Source organism: Leucopleurus acutus (assembly GCF_964270905.1).
Source record: "Leucopleurus acutus genome assembly, chromosome: 16".
NCBI classification, from domain to species: Eukaryota; Metazoa; Chordata; class Mammalia; order Artiodactyla; family Delphinidae; genus Leucopleurus; species Leucopleurus acutus.
This window is the reverse complement of record NC_139158.1, coordinates 28729622-28749730: the sequence shown is the minus strand read 5'-3', so window position 1 is coordinate 28749730 and position 20109 is coordinate 28729622. Positions and strand designations below refer to the sequence as shown.

Here is a 20109-nt window from a genome sequence, read left to right as displayed (position 1 = left end):
GGAGGCTGGGCCAAGGGTATGCAGGATCTCTCAGTAATACCTTTCCAACCTTCTGAATCTGTAATTACTTCAAAATAAAAATTAAAACATAAAAGGCCTCATCTTGCCTGGGGTCAGGAGCTAGTTGCCTCTTTGGGGCGGTCAGTGTACCCTCCAGGTGTTTGAGTCAGGAGCAGTTCTACTGACCTGAAAGTTCATTTCCCATAAAAGGCAAACAAGTTCATTGGCACAAAGTTGGCTGGGATGAATTTATGTTCCTAAAGATGTCCGTCCATGGTATATTCTCCATGACGTCCCGTCATTTTGTTGGAAGTTGGATTTGTATTAAAGTTTTTGGTCTTTATCTGTTAGGTCTGATGTTTAGAAAGTCGTAAGATGCTATTAAAGGATGGCTCCACACCAGAAGAAAAGCAGCCACTTGACTACCTTAGTGCTGGCTACAGAGTTGAAGGTGAACTAGGCAGCTGAGGGTGGGCCTGGATGGTGTGAGCAAACGAGCTGAGACCTGGCAGCCAGACACGGACACGACCCACCCGTCAGTCTGCCTGAATGATCCTGCCTCTTCTGCCTCTCGGACAACATTCTGCATGAACCGTTGTTAAATTAGGCCATACAGAAATGCACATCAGTTGCTTTCTCTCCCTTCTTTTAAGGTACTATGTGCCTGGAATTCACATGTGGGGATTAGCAGTAGGTTGGGATGAATGACAAGATCCGGCTTACGGGATCCAAGAAAACCAGCTGTACCAGCACGTCCATCAGGGAGTGTTTTCCCTCCCACAAACCTTCTCAAGACTTGTTAGTTGTTTAGCTTCAGACGTTCACTCTTCGTATCACAGAGAAAGTGCGGCCACGGACAGAAACACCTGTGACAGGCTATCTAGGAGGAGGGCGATAATTAAGGGACTCCATGTTTTACTTTCTCTCAAGCTTCTGAGATGAATGCACAGATCTCAGGCGACACCTAAGTATATGGTAGTGTCTGCAGTTGGTACTTACATTCTTTCTGACAAATACAGGGCAGAAAAGCAAAATACAAACAAAGTGCTGTCTCTGTGGGCTGAGGTATAGTCAGGTGCATCGAAGACAGACAGAACCTGTGATGGGCAGTCTGCAGTTTTTCCACTGAGCAAATGTGTGGCATATTCGTACCAAGGAATGGCATCTCCATCCATAAATAGACGGAGTCAGAAGCTTACCCTGGTGAATTGTTAAATGAGACAAGCCAGTAGCAGAAAAATTTATAATAGGGTCTGGTTTCATAAAGTAAACTCTGTTTAAGTGTACCAGGTTTGTAGTGACTATGTGAGCATGGAGGAGGCGTGAAGTGTGTGTACCAGGTTTTTAACGTTGGTTACCATGGGGAAGGATGAGTGTGACAGTAAACAAAGGAAAGAAGACTTCAAACAAAGAAATTTAGAAGAGTGTGAAAGGTGTTTCATCTGTGAATAATTATATACAGTGTGTGTGTGTATGTGTGTGCATGCCTGGAGAGGGAGCTGATAGGACAGATAGAAAAATGATAGTGGGGTTTATTTCAAGGTGTTGAATTTTTAGTGGATTTTTTACATTTCTTCTTAAATGTTTTCTGATGGTTTGAGTATTTTGCAATGAGCGTTTTATTTTTTATAATCATAAAAGACACCCAATCTTAAAGCTCTTTTCTTTGTGAGGAAATATTCCAGCATGTGTAAGAGCACACAGGCTCAAGACCTTGTTGGGGGAGGAGCAGGAAGAGAAGATGTGGAAGAGGCACCTGTCTCTGGTGAGAAACCAGTTCTGAATCCCAAAAGAGACAGGGAAGGCAGAGAGACCTGGGCTTGTGTCCGGGCCGTGAGCCTTACGTATGACCTTGACATTGGCCATGTGACCTTTTCCATGCCCCAGTTCCTCTCCTGCGAAATGAGGAGAATTCTACAGGGTCTTTGTGCCTGACATATCATTAGGTACTTAACATTATTCAGTGTTACCATCGAATGAAGAATGGGTGAATGAGTACACGTGTGCTTGATTCAGTGAGGTCACATGTGTAAAGTCTGAGCTATGTGGGTAAATACTCAACAAATGGTAGTTTTCTCTCTGACCCTCATGTCCTGTTCTGCAGCTGGGGTACCTGGGAGTGAATTTAGTAGAGTGGGGTCTTGTCATCACCTGAGTTCCATGTTTCATTCTGCAGTCTTACATGGGGTGCCGCTGGAGTTGGTCAGCTGCTTTTCATTATACATCACTTTCCTCATCTGTAAAGTGGGTGTTGTGATAATATATATCTTGGAAGGATTAAATGAGATACATAAAGACTTCACGTGATGCCTGGCGAATAGGAAGTTTTCAGTACATGTAGTAGTTAATAAAAATACTGAGTGTTCCCCAAGTAAACAGTACCTATTATGTGCTTCTGTAAATGGAGAGGATACTACAGAGTGCCTGGCACAGAATAGGCCTCTAACAGATTGATTCAGATAGCCTGAGGGCAACACATGTCAGCATCCTGAATCTGTGGGCACCGCAACCAATTAATGCTTATTTCCATCACGAATGAACAGTTCTCGAAGGCATTCTGCAAACGTGCCTTTGCTAACATAGTCTTTTCCAGCGATGATCTCTAAAACAGAGAATATATTAATATTTATAAGATGCACATTATGTATTTTTCTTTACACAGATTCTCCTCCTTCCTCGGGTCTAAGTTGCCAATTTTTAAATATATTTTTCTAACGTTCTTGTACCTGCAGAGAAAACGAGGTACTCAAAGTCCAACTGAAGAAATACGTGGGAGCTGTCCAGATGCTGAAAAGAGAAGGTCAAACAGCTGAAGGTGAGGGGCAGACGGAGCCTGGGTGGGGAGGGGGCTACACCTTTTCATCTTCATTGCTCCTGTGCCTGGCATAGCAGACACTCAGCATGGGATGAGTGCATGTGCAGATGAATTAGAAGAACGGGGCTGGCTAGGGTTCCAGAAAATCAATTAAATGGAAAACCCTGCTCTGTATTCTTGCTAAATGCATAATATTATAAGACTTACTTGCCAGATTATTAGCAATACTGTATGAGTTTGTGTACTTAGGGAGTTTTATGTCTAGAGTCTTGAAACATTTGCAAGGTAGTGAACCTTCAGCACGATTGAGTCACATCAGGCCAGGGGTGAAAGCAACAAAACTCCAGAGTGGCAGAGAATCAGAGCTATGGAGTTAGGCTGATCAGGTGCCAACCCCAGCTCTGGTTAAATTTCTTAATCTCTGTGTACCTCAGTTTTCTCATCTGTAGAGTGAGGTTAGTTGACAGTGCCTACCTCATGAGGCAGTCCATGTAGACATCTTAGCATAATGCCTACGTACAGTGAGTACTGAGTAGATTTTAGCTATTATTATTAATACTCTTAATCAGAAATACAGGTAGATAGAAAAATGATCGTTTGACCAAGATCTCACTAAATAAAGTAGTGCTATATGCTTCCTCCCTGTGCGGTTTGCCTGCACTTTAACTGTCATGCCTCTACTAAAATGTTTCTCAGGTCAGCCTGAAGAAGGGATAGTTAATTAACTTTGGCTCAAGGGTCTTGCCAACTTCAGCCAACTGACCATTACAAGATTTTCTTAGAAATGAGCTCTCAGAGTGTGGACATTTTAACAGAGAGAGGTGGATGCGCCACGCTCACAGGTCTTGGGAGTCAACCAGACCTGGATTTGACTTCAGGTGCACCCTCCATGACTTGGCCTCTTGGAGTTACTTTGCCATCTGGAAGAGGAAACGCCACACCAGTGTAAGAGGAAATGACACCACTGTCACGAGGGCTGTTGTGGGATTTTCCGAAACAATGACTGCAAAGCTTCTAGTATGGCGCCCGGTGTATAGTTGGTGCTCAGTCAATGGTCGTTATTTCTCTGTGTCGGAGAGAGAGAGGATCGGAGCCTGGATTTGGCTTGCGTAGCAATATCACAAAGACTTGAATTTTCTTTGGAGCTTTTGTGCTCCATCGGGTTCAACATGTTGATTTTTTGGATAACATACCTCGCCTCGTTCCTGCTGGGTCTGTAACAGTTGCCGGTCTGGGGGTTTCCATTGCAGAGTTAATCGTGTCTTGATGTGAGGGCTCATCACCCTCTTCATACAGATACTGCTCGTGTCTCCCGGAACCCATCTCATTACGTGGAGTTATGTCTGCCCTGCTCTTCTGCCTTTTCACTTCTTCTCAGCTTTGTTCCCCCAGCACCTGGCTTTTACAGTCATTCATTCCATTCACTGTATGTTTCAAATGAATAGTATATGTTTAGCCCTTTACCCTTTCCAAGCAAGTTCAGGTATATTCACATTTGATTCAGTAGCGCTGTGATGAGTAGGTATTCTCCCTCTATTTAAAAAAATTCATTATTGGAGGCTCAGGAGAGCTTAAGGGGGCTTGTCCATGGATCTGGGGTGGAAATGAACTTGGGTTATCTTCTTCCAAATCCCTCTTCTTTGCCTTATGAAGTTCTTAAACTAGTGTGCAGAGGCTTTTCCTGGGGCGCCTATTAAATACGCTTCTCAGGAGATCTGGGTGGAGGCTCTAGATTCGCACGTCGAGATACGTGACTCTCCTGCAGCTGATCCGTGGGCCACGCCATCACCTTCTGAGAAATCTACACTCTACCCACACAGAGCTTTGATTTGATGCAGTAAGAAAATTAAACCAGAGGGTGTGGGAAGCACCACTGGGCTTGCGTTTGGTTTAAAAACCACAATACTATAAAGTACATTTCTGAGTAGGAGCATTTTTGGAGTGAGTCCCCCCAAAACGGGTACGCAGAACCTACAGCGTACAGAATGGTTTCTCACGGCAGCCAGAGTCCCTTTTCCTAAGACCCAGCCTGAATGCTCTGAGCCAAAGCTAGGTATGAGATAGCCCTTAAATGGAACAGAGCAGAGATAATGAAGCACATTTTGCTATTTCTTTGCTGTCCCTTACCCCTCGGTTTCTTCCTGGGTCGTTTAGGAACATTTACCTTATCTGTGAGTCATCCTTAGTGGGAGGTCTTTATGAAAGCCCTCAGATGCAGGCACATACTGACCGATGCCCTGCGTTTGCTTGTTTAAGTCCTGCAGTTTATTCCTTCTTCCACTTAAGTAATATTCGTGAGCACCAGCTGTATGCCAGACACTAGGAAGCAGCCTCATTAAAAGGCATGCTTTCAAAAATTGCACTCTGGCCTTTCCAGAGCTTTCACCTAATTTTTAAGTGTGTCATCTACTACTCAAAGGAATTGGGACTCATTCCTCAACCCCAGCCAGATGCCGACTCAGTTTGTTGCAAACTATTGAGTATGTGCCCTGGCCAGGTTGGGGTGCCTTGGGGTGCCCTCGTCAGGCTTTGGTAGCTTGGGGTGTCCTGGCCAGGCAAGGAGGGGCTTGGGGTTTCTGGGGAGTTGGAGGAGCAGGGGCAGGGAGAGGTTGGAGAGGGAGAGTCCTTTCTTTCTGATGCAGGATTTCCTTGGCTCCTGACGTTAGGTGGACATAGAGATGTGTACTAGCTTACCAAATTCAGGTGGGAATTCAGAATGCATTTTCCACGAAAGAAACCTTTTAGTTTGAGGATAAAGATTTTTCTGTCTTTTGGATGACAGATGGTTTATGAAACTGAGCTCATCAGTAGGGGAAAGAGTGAAGGGTCATTTAAGCCCCAAATGCCTTCAGGGCTGAATAGATGGCTGAGGGCTATATTGGGATCATTATATTCATAGTTGTTGTGGGAAGTGCCTTCAGGATTAAGAAAAAAAAATCAGCTTAAAATGGACCTTTAGAATAGACTGTTGACAAACTTTAAGAGGTTAGTAGGTAACTTTGTTTCAGTTCTGAGGTTATAATTAATCATGGCTATTCTTTCCCCCCAAATTCTCTATGAAACACCGATGTAGGAATCAGACAAAAAGTGATCAAAATAACATTTTTTTAAAAAAATTGTGTTTATTTATTTTTGGCTGTGTTGGGTCTTCGTTTCTGTCCGAGGGCTTTCTCTAGTTGCAGCGAGCGGGGGCCACTCTTCATCGCGGTGTGCGGGCCTCTCACTGTCGCAGCCTCTCTTGTTGCGGAGCACAAGCTCCAGACGCGCAGGCTCAGTAGTTGTGGCTCACGGGCCTAGTTGCTCCGCAGCATGTGGGATCTTCCCAGACCAGGGCTTGAACCCGCGTCCCCCGCATCGGCAGGCAGACTCTCAACCACTGCGCCACCAGGGAAGCCCCCGAAATAACATTTTTATTACTGTCAGTTGATTGGAAACTCCAGCTTGACCTGAAGCCAGAATCACACTCCCCAATACATTGCCTCCCAGGTGTAGACCCAGCGACCCCCACTGTGAGGCATTGTTGGATCTGCAGAATTACACTCACCCAGCGGGGACCAAGAGGGAAGACAGTCCGTGGAGCTGTTTCCCTTTTTAATACATCATCTCCATTTGATTCAGGATCTCACCAGTCAGGTGGGAGGTGGGGAGTGAGGCCCAGAGCATATTATGATGGATGTCTCCCCATGGAAACATGGCCCAAGGTGGCTGCCCTTCGCTAAGAGCTGTGATGACCGCAGCTGCTGGTGCCTCCTGAGGGAGAGGCCAGGGCAGTGGGGCTGGGGCAGGAGTGTGGGTCAGTGAGTGGACACCTCCTCCATTACACCTGTCCATCTGGAGAAAGGCTGTGTCAATGGAAGGAAGGCTTATTTCACCTGTAGCTGCGACTGTTCTCCAAGGGGGTCACTTCATCCTATTCCCTGTACATGTCCCCATGAAAAAGGTAGTCACGGCCAAAACGTCTGGGAAACACTGTGCATTCTACACTCTTCTTGCACGTCATGATGGATGTTAGTGAATGAATGACCTCTGTGCCAAAGACACTGAGCACTGCCCAGGGCTACTGACTTAGAGGCCATGTAACTTTCTGTGCCCCAGTTTCTTTCTCTGTAAAAGGGGAATTGTAATAGTACCTTCCTTATAGGGTTTTGGGGGAAGATGAGATAGATGAGTACATGGAAAGCCTTTAGAATAATGTCTGATATGTAGTAGCCACTCAATAAATGTTATAATTATTATTATTACTATTTTTACTATCTCACTTTACCTCTCCTGGCCCCTTTGAACAATTGTAAAATTAGGATTTATTAAAATAGTATATACTTTATAGCTTGTTGTGGGGATTAGCTGTTAAGAGGTGTAATTCAGATAACATGCTGGGATCTAGAAAATGCTGTGGTGGACAGAATGTTGGTCCTCCAAAGATGTCCATGTCATGATCCTCAGAATCTGTGAATATACCCCCTTACATGGCAAAAGGGACTTTTCGGATGTGATTAAGAATCTTGACATGGAGAGATTATCCTGGTTTATCCACATGGCCCCAGTGTAATCACAAGGGCCCTTCTAAGAGAAAGGCAGGAGGGTTGGAGAGGGAGAAGGAGTGACAACAGGAGCAGAGGTAGAAGTGATGCACTTTGAAGATAAAGGAGGGGCCACAAGCCAGGGAATGCGGGCATCCTCCAGGAACTGGAAAAGACAAGGAAACAGGTTCTCCCCTAGAGCCTCTAGAAGGAATGCAGTCCTGCTGACACCTTGAGTCTAGCTTATAGGACCCATTTGAGCCTTCTGACTCCCTGAACTTCAAGATAGTAAATCTGTGTTACTTTAAGCCACTAAGTTTATGGTAACTTGTTACAGCAGCCATAGGGAGCTCCTATAAATATTCTTTTAAGTTGAGGTATTGCCTGGATGGACATGGAGATCATCTAATCATCTTATGGAGCTTGTGGTGGGAGGTTGATGTCTTAAAGGTTGGTTTTCTTGGTCAAAGGTCACCTGGTAGACAAACTTGGGACCTCAAGGGAGAGCTGTGGTCTTTGATTTGCAGCCACATCTGGGACGGGAAAGCACACCACCCCTCTGCCACACCCCTTTGTGCAAGGTGTGTTTGGCCAAGACGGGGAAGTCCTTGTCCCAGGTCACACTCACCCCACCCCGGGGGTCACTTGTGTCAGCCCTGGTGGATGATTCCCGTCACCAGCCAGCTCTGGACGTCGGAGACGAAGCCTCCAGGGCTGTATGGCTGTGGCCTTACTGTCCGGAGGACCCTTGGTGTTACTGTTTGGGTGTGGTCATTGTTGCGTGTGCAGCTGGGGAGGCTGGGTTCTCTGCGTGTCCCGCGGCGGGGGTGGGGCTCTTCTCATGAATGCTTTGCTGCATGTTGGGCTTCTCCCAGGCTCTCCCAAGGAGCATTTGCCTGTGAGTTGGAGCTTGCTCTCTGTATTAAGGAAGAGGTTCTCCTACCAGGGGCAGCCGGACGTGGGATTCCGGAAGCGCATGAGTCTGCCCTTGTCACACGGCTCCGGTTGCCTCTCCCGTCTGCCTGTGCACGGTGGACATCTGCGGCCTCGCGGTGTCAGGTCCCACGCGCTCCAGTTTTCATCAGACCAGCGTCCTCGCTCAGGGTCAGCCCAGTGAGGTAGGTGAGGCTCCACCCTCCGTTCTGCACTTGACCTCAGCTGACTGGCTCCAGCCGGGTCTCGGGACTCTACTAGGCTGTCAAGAGTTCTTTCTTTCCTGTTGGGCCTGGAAGGTTGGGGCCACTGTGGTTACCTTGTCTCCAGGCGGAGCCTGGGCATGAAGCCGTCACACGGAGAGAGAAGCTGGGCTGAGAGGCAGAGCGGAATCAGGGGCTGATCGTGTCCTTCGAGCCCCTGAATCCAGCAGTGCCTGGCGTGACTGTTCAGCCCTGAACGTACTATTAAGAGGAGCAGTAATTCACCAACCTCCCCTGCCCCTGTTTTTGAGCTTGAGTTGGGGTAACAAAGCTCGTATGCTCCACGGCAAAAAATTAGCTCTTTACTGGGTGCAGAGTCCATTTTGTCTTCATGAAGCACTGTTATTTCTCTGGAGTCTTTCCCAATCCACAGTGTCTGTCCCTGTGGTGTGAGGCCCTTCCTCCCGGCCGCCCTCCGTCTCATTAGGTCCACTCCACTGGCATCACCTGTCCCGGCCACCGCAGTCCTGTTCCGTGGTGATGGACTTTAACACTGCAAGTGCTTGTCGGCATCGCCATTTAATTCACCTGCCGTAGGCTCAGGGGCAGAGGGAGAAGAAATGGCCTGTTGCTGGTGGCAATCAGAGTAATTGGCAGTGAGGGTAGGAGATCCAGTGGGAGGAACTTGACAGATGAGGGAGGCTTGGGAACAGTTTTAAAAATTTACTCTAAGGAAAAAAAAGAAACAAAAAAAGGAAGTCATCAACCTGTCTCCCGTGTCATGTCTCTGCCTGCGTGTGTCATGCCCACTGATGCCCACTCCACTGCTGCCTGTGCCTCATGCCCTCCCCGGGGTCTCAGTTTCCCTGGGCTCCCAGAAAGTGGGGAGGGACAGTTGAGAAGCCTAATTCTGTGAAGATGGACGGTCATGGGCGAGAGGATTCCTGGAGCTGGCATGTTTCAAGGGTGCGTGCGGTGCTGTGTACCCTTTTGTCCTTCAGTCTCAGTCACCGCAGGTGTTGGCGCCTCCCCTTGGGTGGCCGCATGTTCTTGCCTGCTGTGTGCACAGAGGTAGAGATGTCTTTGTTTGAGGCAGGCTGCTTTGGTTGCAAGGAAAGCAAGGTCATGAGTCTTGTGTGTATGTGTCTGTGTCTGGTTCTAGTGGGATAAGCGTGGGACCTCGTGGAAACACTGATAAGGTCTCATCACTCTGCTGTTTAAAACTCAGTCCAGACTTTCTGACCATGGCTTGCGGTACTTGGTGTGTGATCTGGCTCTTCCCTACTTTCCAGCCCCACCTCCCCTCACCCTCTTGTTCCCTCTCTCGGCCCCGGCCACACCGGGCTTGACTAAGTAATTCATCAGGGGCTTTGCACTTGCTGTCCTTCTGCTGGAAAGCTTCTCCCTCAATCTCTGAATGGCTGATTCTGCCTTGTGAGGCAGTTTCCGTTCAGATGTCAACTCCTCTGACCTCCCTGCCTCTCCTTCTTTCTTTGTTCCATTACTTCCTTTATCTTCATCACAGCAGCTTTATCAGTACCTCACAGTATCTGGTTGTGTATTCCCTTCCTTGTTCACTGTCTGTGTTCCACCCTGCAGTGTACAGTCCACAGGAGCAGGGACCTTACCTGTTGTTCTTCCTGGCTGTGTTCACAGTGCCTTGCACAGTGCTTGACCCAAGGGATGTGCTCCATAAAAGTTTATAACATGGGGCTTCCCTGGTGGTGCAGTGATTGAGAGTCCGCCTGCCGATGCAGGGGACGCGGGTTCGTGCACCGGTCCGGGAAGATCCCACATGCCGCGGAGCGGCTGGGCCCGTGAGCCGTGGCCGCTGAGCCTGCACGTCCGGAGCCTGTGCTCTGCAACGGGAGAGGCCACAACAGTGAGAGGCCCGCGGACCGCAAAAAAAAAAAAAAAAATTTATAACATGAATGAACAGAAATCCAAGAGGAGCTATTGTAGGACCTGGCCTCCTGGCATTTAGGTGATTGAAAACCCACGGCAGCCAGGGAGAGCTCAGCAGTGGGCGAGGTCACGGGTCTTCATTCTAGGGCTACAGATAATGTGCTGTACCCTGTGTAACCGCTTCCTTCAGTTGTGCCTCCAACCAGATTCTTCTGATCACATAGTTTTGGCTCCTTGTGACTACAGTTAGCACATGACTTTGACTCTTCCAGGGTTTCATCATTCAGAGATCTTTTGACTACAAGAGTCATAAAGTCCAATTCAGTGTGTTTTAAATGAAAACAATGGAAGTCCAGGAGTGCCTGTCTTCAGGAATGGCTTGATCCAGGGCCTCAAACAATATCATTAGGAGGATTTTTTGTTTTTGACTTTTTTCATTTCTCGACTCTGTCTCCCTTCCCCCTCGCCCACCAATATTGGCAGTGTGGTGCTGGTGAATGTTTAACAGCTAGCTCTCTAAGGGAAGAAGGCTCTGATTTAAAGTGCTTGCTGATGTCCATGGTGGCGGTGCTACACTGTGGCTGATTTCAAGCTGTCAACACGATGTCACTGAATGCAGAGTTGGGAAGAGGTACATGCACTGGGCTCCTGTGAGCTGGTGTGCCCCAGCTTTACACCCGCCCCCCATGTGCTGGCTCCATTTTCAGGCAGGTGTTCTTATGCTGGCAGAAAGCTGCCAGCAGCTCTTGGTTTAATCTTCCCAGCAACCCAACTGAAGAGAGAGCTCTTCCCCACTAGTTTCCTTATAAACCACTCTCCCATCTTCCCCCACGAGGAGCAGTGCTTCTCAATCTCGGCTCCATATTCAGTCACCTGGGGAGTTCTAAAAAATCCCAGGGCTTGGCCACTTGGAACCACTGCCTTCAGATTGATGAAGTGATGTGTGCTAATGTGTTTCAAATGTGTCAGTACTCCTTGATTCTTGGCCTGTGGTAGATACCTTGAATCTCATTGACACAAGAAATTAATCGTTACAGTCATCCACCTCTAAAGTGGCTGAGCCAAAATTCCTACCCAGATGTAAGCCAAGTGCACACTTCCCCCAGTGCCCTAAGTCGATTCTCCCGGAAATGTTCTAGGTGATGAGATACGCTGCATCCCTCTGGGCCTCAGAGGTGGTGTATGACAGGTGACCGAGAGGTGCTTGGTAGGGGCAGCCTCTGCCTGGGATGCCTGGCTTGATGGTTAGTCTCTACCCCTTAACTTCATCCTGAGAAAAACCCACTCTGTGCCCCTGTCTTTGGTGGGTGACCGAAACCCAGTCATGGACCACATGGGGAGCCGGGTCAGAGCATGAGGTGCTTGGAACTGGACATCAGCTGGGGACAAACAGAAGCGCTGGCTCACCGCTTCTCAGTAGCAGTGGTGTGTGTGGACCAGGCGTGCTGTAGACATTTTCTTCTTCCTCAATGAAGGCTCCTCCTTCCACGGTAAAGAGAAGCCTTTGCCTTGAGAAGGAGCGTGGAGAAGGCGATAGCAGGGCTTGGAGGCAAAAGGCAGGCACACATTTTCCAGTTGGGGGGAATCTGGGTTGAACCTCAGCCCTATCATCTACCAGCTCCGAAGTCTTGGAATGAGTTGTAATCTCAGAGCTTCAGTGTTTTTATTTGAACAGAGAGATAATAATGTTGACTTCCTAGCATATTTTGAAGTATAAAAGAGATGACATATATGAAGTACCAGGCAATTGTTGACATTATTTTGGGTTGGAGATGCAGTTGGGCATCCAGGCTGTGGAAGGTCAGGGACCGTTAGCAGAACACCTGTACATTAATTTCTGAAAGTGGGTGAATGATTATGGTGATAATTGTAGAGTAAACCTCTTTGAAAGCTTTGTAGTCCATTATGCTGGTAGAACAATATTTGTGTGTTTAGCCAGTTTCCTCACCTTTAAATAAAAATCCGAACAGGTAGCCCCAGTACCTGGCCCTTGCTAAGCACTCGGTACTGCCAGCACCAGGAAGATGCTCCAGGGACAGTGACCAAAGCTTTGATATTTTAAAATCAGGACTTGCTGGAGAAGTCCAGGAAGTAATGTACCCATCACCCAATGTACTCACCACCCAGGTATAACAGATAAATTTCCATATTGATTGCATATTAATGAAAAGACTTAAAAGTTGCAAATGCAGTTGAGGGTGTCCTTACTGACTGCACGCACAGATGTTCCCAGATTAATTCTGATGGCCCAGCTTGGGTGGCAGGCCTCACTTAAACGAATTCTGGGGACTTGGGTGGCATGGGCGGGGGCGGGGGGGAGTTAGAACTCTGATAGGCCTAGCCATGGTCACATGCCCTTTCCTGGAAGGGAGGGCGTAAGGTGGGAGCAGCCCCATCCAAACATTCTGAATTGAGAATGCAGAGGGGCAGGTCCCCAGAAATAAGAGATGAATTCTGACAAGAGAGGATTTGGGGAGCAAAAGCAGATGATCTTGCATCTGGAGTGATGTGGGAAGTGGAGGTAACACCAGCATTTTTATGTAGGGGGGGATTGGTGGTTTTGTTGGAAAGGGGGTTTGGAGGCATCGTCTTGCTCTGTTTTTATGGAATTTGTAGGTTTCCTTGGGATAGTGTCTCAGGTAGAACTAGACTTGGCTGCATAAAGAAAAGAAACCTAGACAAGACTGACTTCCATAAAGTTTTTCTCTCATCCCACACAAGTCTAGGAGTAAGTAGTCTAGTCCAAGGCTAGTGTGATGATTCCATAGCAGTTGGGAACTCAGGCTGCTGTTTTCTTTTTGCTCTGCCATCCTCAGTACATGGCTTTTTGTCTTCATGATTGCCTCATGGTATCTATCAATGTATTGCGGCTAGTGCTCCAGCCATCACATCTGTATTTCAGGCAGATAGATGCAGAAGGGGGAAGGGAAGAGAGTGCATTTCACAGCTGAATTCTATAAGGATTTAAAACTTTAAGGATCATAAGCTTTCTTTCAGCAGCTTTCGCCCCAAATGACTTCTGCTTAATGCTGTTGGGCCTCCCCTAATTGTGGGGAAAGCTGGGAAACATGGTTGCTTAACTGGCACATAGGGAAGGAGGGACAGTGGATATCGGGTAGGCAGCCCGCAGTCCTTGCCCCAGGTGGCTTTGAGGAAGGTGAGGCTGATGACAATTTTGCCGGGGTGGGTGGAGGAGGATGTTTCTAAAGTCCCCCCAAGCCACCCCTTAGTGCCATCACTACTGGGAAAAGCTTCATCAACGATACAGGGTCATAGCTGCAAGAGGATCCATTCCCTGGTTCTAAAAAGTGGCCCATGTCTCTCTGGAGACCTCCATACGAGATAATGTTTTATTTGCTCCACCTGATTTTATCCCCTGCAGGATGCTTTCCTCTCATAAGTCATTGCAAAGACAATTGCCTGAAAACGCCAAGTATCGATTCATGATTTTTGTTCATTTCCTTTTTATTGTTCGGTAGGAAACAAAGGCCCAGAAACAGAACAGGAGTACTTGGAGTGCTTCAGCTCCCTCCTTAGAGGACTAGGCCAGACATAACACTTATCGTTGTCATTGTCACTTTTTAGGGCTGTCTCGGCGTTGTGATTCTCGTCCTGCAGTTTTTCAATCCGTGTCTCCGTTGGTGTTCAGCTCCTCCCCTTCCTGGAAGCTGACAGGTGGCTTGTTTTGTTAAATGCCACTTTGGTTCTGAAAACTGCTCTGTTTTAAGTTTCTAATTACAGTTTTCATCAGGCAACTTGGTCATTTTGCTTTGCTTGAGTGGGTAATGATGCTTCTACCTCGGCGGAGAGTGACTTGTCTAAATGTTTTCTTTTTTCTTGGACTGAATAGAAAAATAGACATCCTAGAAAGAGATAAAGCCCACCTCTTGGTCTGGGGTTATTTCACTGGTTTATGGCCTCAATTTCATTCTTTGTGTTTCAGGAGAAATACACTCCTTCCTCACCCCTCTCTGCGGAATGCCTTCTCACCCTCGTACCTTCTGTTCATTCAGTATAGAATCTTCCTTCTGCCCAGTATACCTCCTAGTCACAGTCGGATATCATTGCTCCAGGAAGCCTAAATGATGTCCCCACCATCATTTCCCCTAGTTGGTCACTCCCAGATCTATAGTATTGCTGCGTAATTTGTGCTTTAAAATTTTAATTTCTTCCTTTCTTTAGTGACATATTCCATAAACATTTACCAGGATATAAGCTCTGTGACAGTGGGGACTGACTTGGTTTTGATACTGTTGTACACTCAGCTTCTGAAACAGATTCCGTACACCTGGTAGGTGATCAGTAGCTGTTTGATGAGTGATGGACTGACTGACTTACTGAGTTTAAATACTAATAATAACTAACGTGGGTTAAGCGCCACATGCCAGGCCCTGTGCTAACTGCTTAAGAGGCCACCTTCCTGTGAGGCGGGTTCTCTTTATCATCCGCACTTTACAGGTGGGGAAACTGAGGTCAAGAAAGGTCAGAGAGAGTACAGGGGAGTCAAACCGTCTACATTAAAGTCCTTTCCACGTACTGTGTTAGATTGTTGTTATTACCACCGTCATGGTCAAGTGCTCTGCCCAAGGCACACAGCTGGTGGGTGGGGGGCCGGATCATTGAGGCCCCGAAACAGAAGTGAATGACACACAGTGTCTGCCTCTCTGGAGGTCACAGATGGGGGTGAGTGGGTGGGTCCAGTAACCTGGGCTCCAGGAGAGGGGGGTGCCTGGTCTTTCCAGGCCCAGTTTTCTCCCAGGCAGCCAAGCCGGTGGGCAGAGCAGGCGAGGATGTGGATGCCGAGCCCTGTGAGGTGCTGCTTGGATGCCCTTGACCCGAGTTCCTGGGAGGCATTCTGGGTCCGTGCTGCGCTCCCCGTTACCTTTCCATTTCTGACTTAGAGTCTGTTTCTGAGGCCCAGTCCCTCCAAAACAAAACAAAACCAAAACAAAACGCCCTCCTCTACCAGGTGGAGCCAATTAGGCCAAGCTCGGCTCTACCTTTAATTACTTTTGCCCTCATTTGCATCTGGTTCGTCTCATTATAATGCCATTAGCAGGGTGGCGACCAGCAATGGTGCTCACACAGTTTTGAGGCCTTGCTTCTGTGGTCTTGGCTTCCTTCTGAGTAGAATGAAGGATTTGGAATAGACACAAGCACACATATACCCCTGGGCCAGAAGCAGCCTGCTGAACTCACCTGGCTTGCCTGAAAATTGTCTTTAGCAACTTGATTGTGGAATAACAATTTGTGTTTTCTTTCCTTGTTAAAAAATGAAGCCATATTCATTGTAGAGAATTTAAAAAGAGAGACAAGCAAAGAAGGAGAAAATAAAAATCACAAACCCTCAAGCGTTGTTAATATTTTGGAGTATATCCTTCCAGACGAGTATAGCACTATGCTGTGAACACTCTTGGGATAAACACATCTTGCCTGAAAAGTTTGGGCATCCCTCACCGCCCTAATTGACACATGGACTTCATGGGCTAAGAAGAAAACTGATGACATTAAAAAAAAACACCAATAACAAATAATTGATAGGGATTTTAACAGTAAAATCAGGCAGTGATATAAAATGACTGTAAATTATGCCAAGGTCCTGTCAGTAACCAGTCACATGTGTGCCAAGATGACAGGAAGTGGGGTTTGATGGGCATGCAAGCTGGTTACTGCTGTCTTGCCTCCTTCCTTACCCCTTTTCCAGAGGAAAGCAGGACAGCATTCATGAAGGCTGCCCATCCTGTGTTAGAGCATGAAGGTGTAGTCCATGGGTTTGGCCTGGAAGGTTCTAGCTCTGCCCTTTGCCAGCGGTGTTACCTTGGGCAGATAACCTGGCCTTTTTTTGTGTGTATTATCTTTTTCCTTTCTGTATGTTTTTTTGTTTTTGTTTTTGTTTTTTTTTGTGGTACGCGGGCCTCTCACTGTTGTGGCCTCTCCTGTTGCGGAGCACAGGCTCCCGTCGCACAGCCTCAGCGGCCATGGCTCACGGGCCCAGCTGCTCCGCGGCATGTGGGATCTTCCCGGACCGGGGCACAAACCCGTGTCCCCTGCATCAGCAGGCGGACTCTCAACCACTTGCACCACCAGGGAAGCCCCTGTATGTGTATTTTTTGGATAGTTTCTGTTGCTAAGCCTTGAAGTACACTAATCTTTCTTCTGCATTTAGCTCATGACACTTTACGGTGGCCGTACCTGGCTGCAAGGGATGCTGGGAAACATAGTCTCTTAGTTTTGTGCCCAGATGTCCAAGTGCCCAGCAAAAATTGGTGTTTTTCTTACTACATAAGAAACACTGGCTATTAGGGGATACTTGTCATTTTTGCCACACATGTGAATTAATTGCTACTCTGCTTTTGATGAGCAAGTGGGCGCAAAGTGCTAGCTTTCTGGGCAATGGCAGTAATGGGGTCAGTTTCAGTGGAGAAATGGGGAGAGGTAAAATGTGAAAGATGGTCTCCGTTCAGCACTTGGAAACTCTCCCCCTGTTTGGGTGAAACAGGAGTCATCCTCCTCTTCATGTTTAAGAAGTAAGGTAGCCAGTTGCCTTGTGTCCCATGCCTGTTTCCCCTGTGAATGTCGGGTGCCCTTGTGGCATGAAGGATTCGATTTACCATGATCCTACTGATCAGCTGGGTCAGTGCCAAGAGAATTTGATTAAACTAGAATTGAGACCCAGGTCCAAATCTTGGCTTAATGCTCTTGATGCTCACGTTATTTTCAGATGGCATAAACTCACTTGCGCCATCTGTAAGGCACGGATAGTAACTACCTGGCTCAGTTAACAGTGGATCCCAGGTTTACGAGATCAAGTTTTAAACTGCTCTTTCTATATCGTTTAGTCTCCCATAGGGAGAGGAAAATAAACTTTACAGTATTTTCTTGGTTTCCCATGACTTGTTATCGTACTTTCTCCCTTCCTTGGGTAATTTCTATCTGGAGAGTACGACAGTTGGCATTCAGTTAAATATGAATTACAGAAGGTCTCTTCTGTTATTTGCAGTGATAAAAAATATTGGTTTAATATATTAGAGTTGATGTCAGTGAAAGCAGTCACTTCATAGCTTGTTTTTCATAATTGAGTATTTTATTGAAATTTAAAAAATGAGTTATATGTATTTTTTTAATAACAATCCCAATAATACAGAGACGTATAAAGGAGTTAATCTCCCTTAATGCTCCCCACGTTAGAAAACCAGGGTAAATTGATGCATGTGAACTTAGGCAAATGTATACTCTGCTAACGTAAGTATACCTGTTCTACCTATTCCAGTTTTTTCCCCTCAAAAATGGGATTACAGTCTCTATCAGGGGTTGGCAAACTATGGCCCATGGGCATGCCATCTGTTTTTGTAAATAAAGTTTTATTGGAACACAGCCACATCCATTTGTTATGTATTGTCTGTGTGCTTTGTCTATACAATGGAGGAGTTGAGTGGTTCCAACAGAGACACATGGCCTGAAAAACTGAAAACCACCTAGCCCTGTACAGAAAGTTTGCTGACCCCCGATCTGACCTACTTTGGCTTTCTCAGGTAACAGCATATCACTGAACAGTCATGAATCTTCCTCCAGATCAATAGATACAGATCTAAGTCATTCTTTTTAATATCTGCATATCAGAGTTGATCATGTGACTGTCCTGTGATTGTTAAAATCATTCCCCCATAGATGGTATTTAGTTTGATTCCAGGTTTTTGCCATCACAGTGCTTCATAAACCCCTGTATACATGTATTTTTTATTTTATTTTATTTTATTATTTATTTATTTTTGGCTGTGTTGGGTCTTCGTTTCTGTCCGAGGGCTTTCTCTAGTTGCAGCGAGCGGGGGCCACTCTTCATTGCGGTGCGCGGGCCTCTCACTGTCGCGGCCTCTCTTGTTGCGGAGCACAAGCTCCAGATGCTCAGGCTCAGTAGTTGTGGTTCACGGGCCTAGTTGCTCTGCGGCATGTTGGACCTTCCCAGACCAGGGCTCGAACCCGTGTCCCCTGCATTGGCAGGCAGATTCTCAACCACTGTGCCACCAGGGAAGCCCTACATGTATTCTTATATCCTGGGCTGCTTCTTTTATGTGGGAAAGATTTACAGAAGTACGGTCGCTGAGGGAAAGCATGGGTTCTGTGCCCATCAGTTGCCTTTTGGTTTGAAACCAACATGTCATGTCATCAAATGTTCTCCCTGATCTGACACCATTTTTTTTGGATCTGACATCTTTTTTGGGGATCTGACATTTTTTAAAAAAGTGATTTTCAATCTCTTTTGACTCTGGCTCACAGTAAGAAATAGGCTTTTGAAGTACACACTTTCAAGTATGTATATAATTGAGACACAACCTTCCTGGAATAATACTTAACCTTCACTACGGGCGAAACATTCTCATGTTTTGTATCCTGTTCTATTCCATGTTGACAGACATCAACTGTGACTCACTGAATTATTTTCACCACCCTACGAAAGGGACACAACCTGTGGTTTGAGAAACACCATTTTCTAGAAAGGGGTAATATTCTGGAATCTTGTAATCTAGTTAAGTTTGATATTTTATCTGTTGGCCAAGGCCATTCCTCCTCCTTCCCTTCTTTATTTAAGGTAAGAACATTATTCTTCTTAATGAAAATTCATATATATTTTAATGCATAATGTCTTTATAGTGCAAGGTGGGATACAGACCAGTTTCCTTTGGAAATGGGAGTTGTGCTTTGGTTTTCGTGTGTTTCCCGGGAGAGACTGAATACTGGGGCTTTGCCACCATGCAGTGTGGACATACCTGTTAGCCAAGCCACCGCACAGGTGATTTGTCCTCTCTCGGGTCTAGCCCAGTTGCTCATACGTTGATCCTGACCACCCCCGACCCCAGTGTTCACACACGTCACCACCCCCCGCTCAGCCTTAACTCCTACTCTGTCCTCTGCTGAGTGCTCTGCAGACTTTGGCCTTGACCAGCCATGAAAACTGTGATTCTGCTATTCCCTCTGGGTCTGTTGAGGCCTGCAGCCTTATTTTAGTAATAGAACTTTTTCCCTCTTTGGCAAACGAGGAAGCCAACTGAAGCCAACAAGAAAGGGTATTATCTCACAGGACTTCTTCGGGTGCAGGTCTGGCTGGATCCAAGTGCACAGGCAGTTTACCAGGAAGATTTATCTCTCCTCCCCTTTGTCCTGCTTCAGGTTCTGGTAGGTTTGTTTCATTTTCAGACAGCTTATCTTTCCTGGAGAGAGGAAGAGGTAAGATAGAAGCTGGAGAGACAGGGAAGGGTCAGAGCAAGGATCATTCCATGTGACCTGCAGGGAGGCTTGGGTTTTACCCGCAGGCTTGGGAAGCTGGTGAAAAATTTCAAGTGGGAAGTGACATGAGTCAATTTGCATGTTTCCTCCCCTCACACGAAGATCTGCCCCATGTGTCGTATTGTTCTCTGTACGTCAGAAGCTGGATTCTGCCTTTAGAGGGATGGTTACTTTCAGATGCCTAAATTATTTTTTTCCTTTTTTTCTCCTTTTTTTGAAATTTCTGACATTGTTTGAATTTAATGATTCATATTACGAATTATTCATGAAAATGATCTTTTAAGCTTCTTATAATAGCTGAAATTATCCTTCATTAGATACTGACAGTTCCTGTGATGGGTGTAATTATAAAAAAAATATTCTTAGGCTAGTTATATTCTGCAGTGTTAAAATTACGCAGATGAGCAAGGGATAAGAATAGAAACTGAGTAGGATGGTCAGATTTTATGGG

The 20109-nt window shown here is 46.5% G+C and overlaps 1 protein-coding gene across 2 annotated transcripts in view; it reads left to right on the top strand.

Moving 5' to 3' along the window:
* SNX29 (sorting nexin 29) overlaps positions 1–20109 on the top strand; it is a 543934-nt gene that overhangs the window by 199389 nt on the left and 324436 nt on the right. For both annotated transcript variants that reach the window (XM_082858190.1, XM_082858191.1), the window contains one exon: positions 2733–2815. In XM_082858190.1, coding sequence (XP_082714316.1) covers positions 2733–2815 — 83 coding nt within the window. The remainder of the gene's footprint in view (positions 1–2732; positions 2816–20109) is intronic.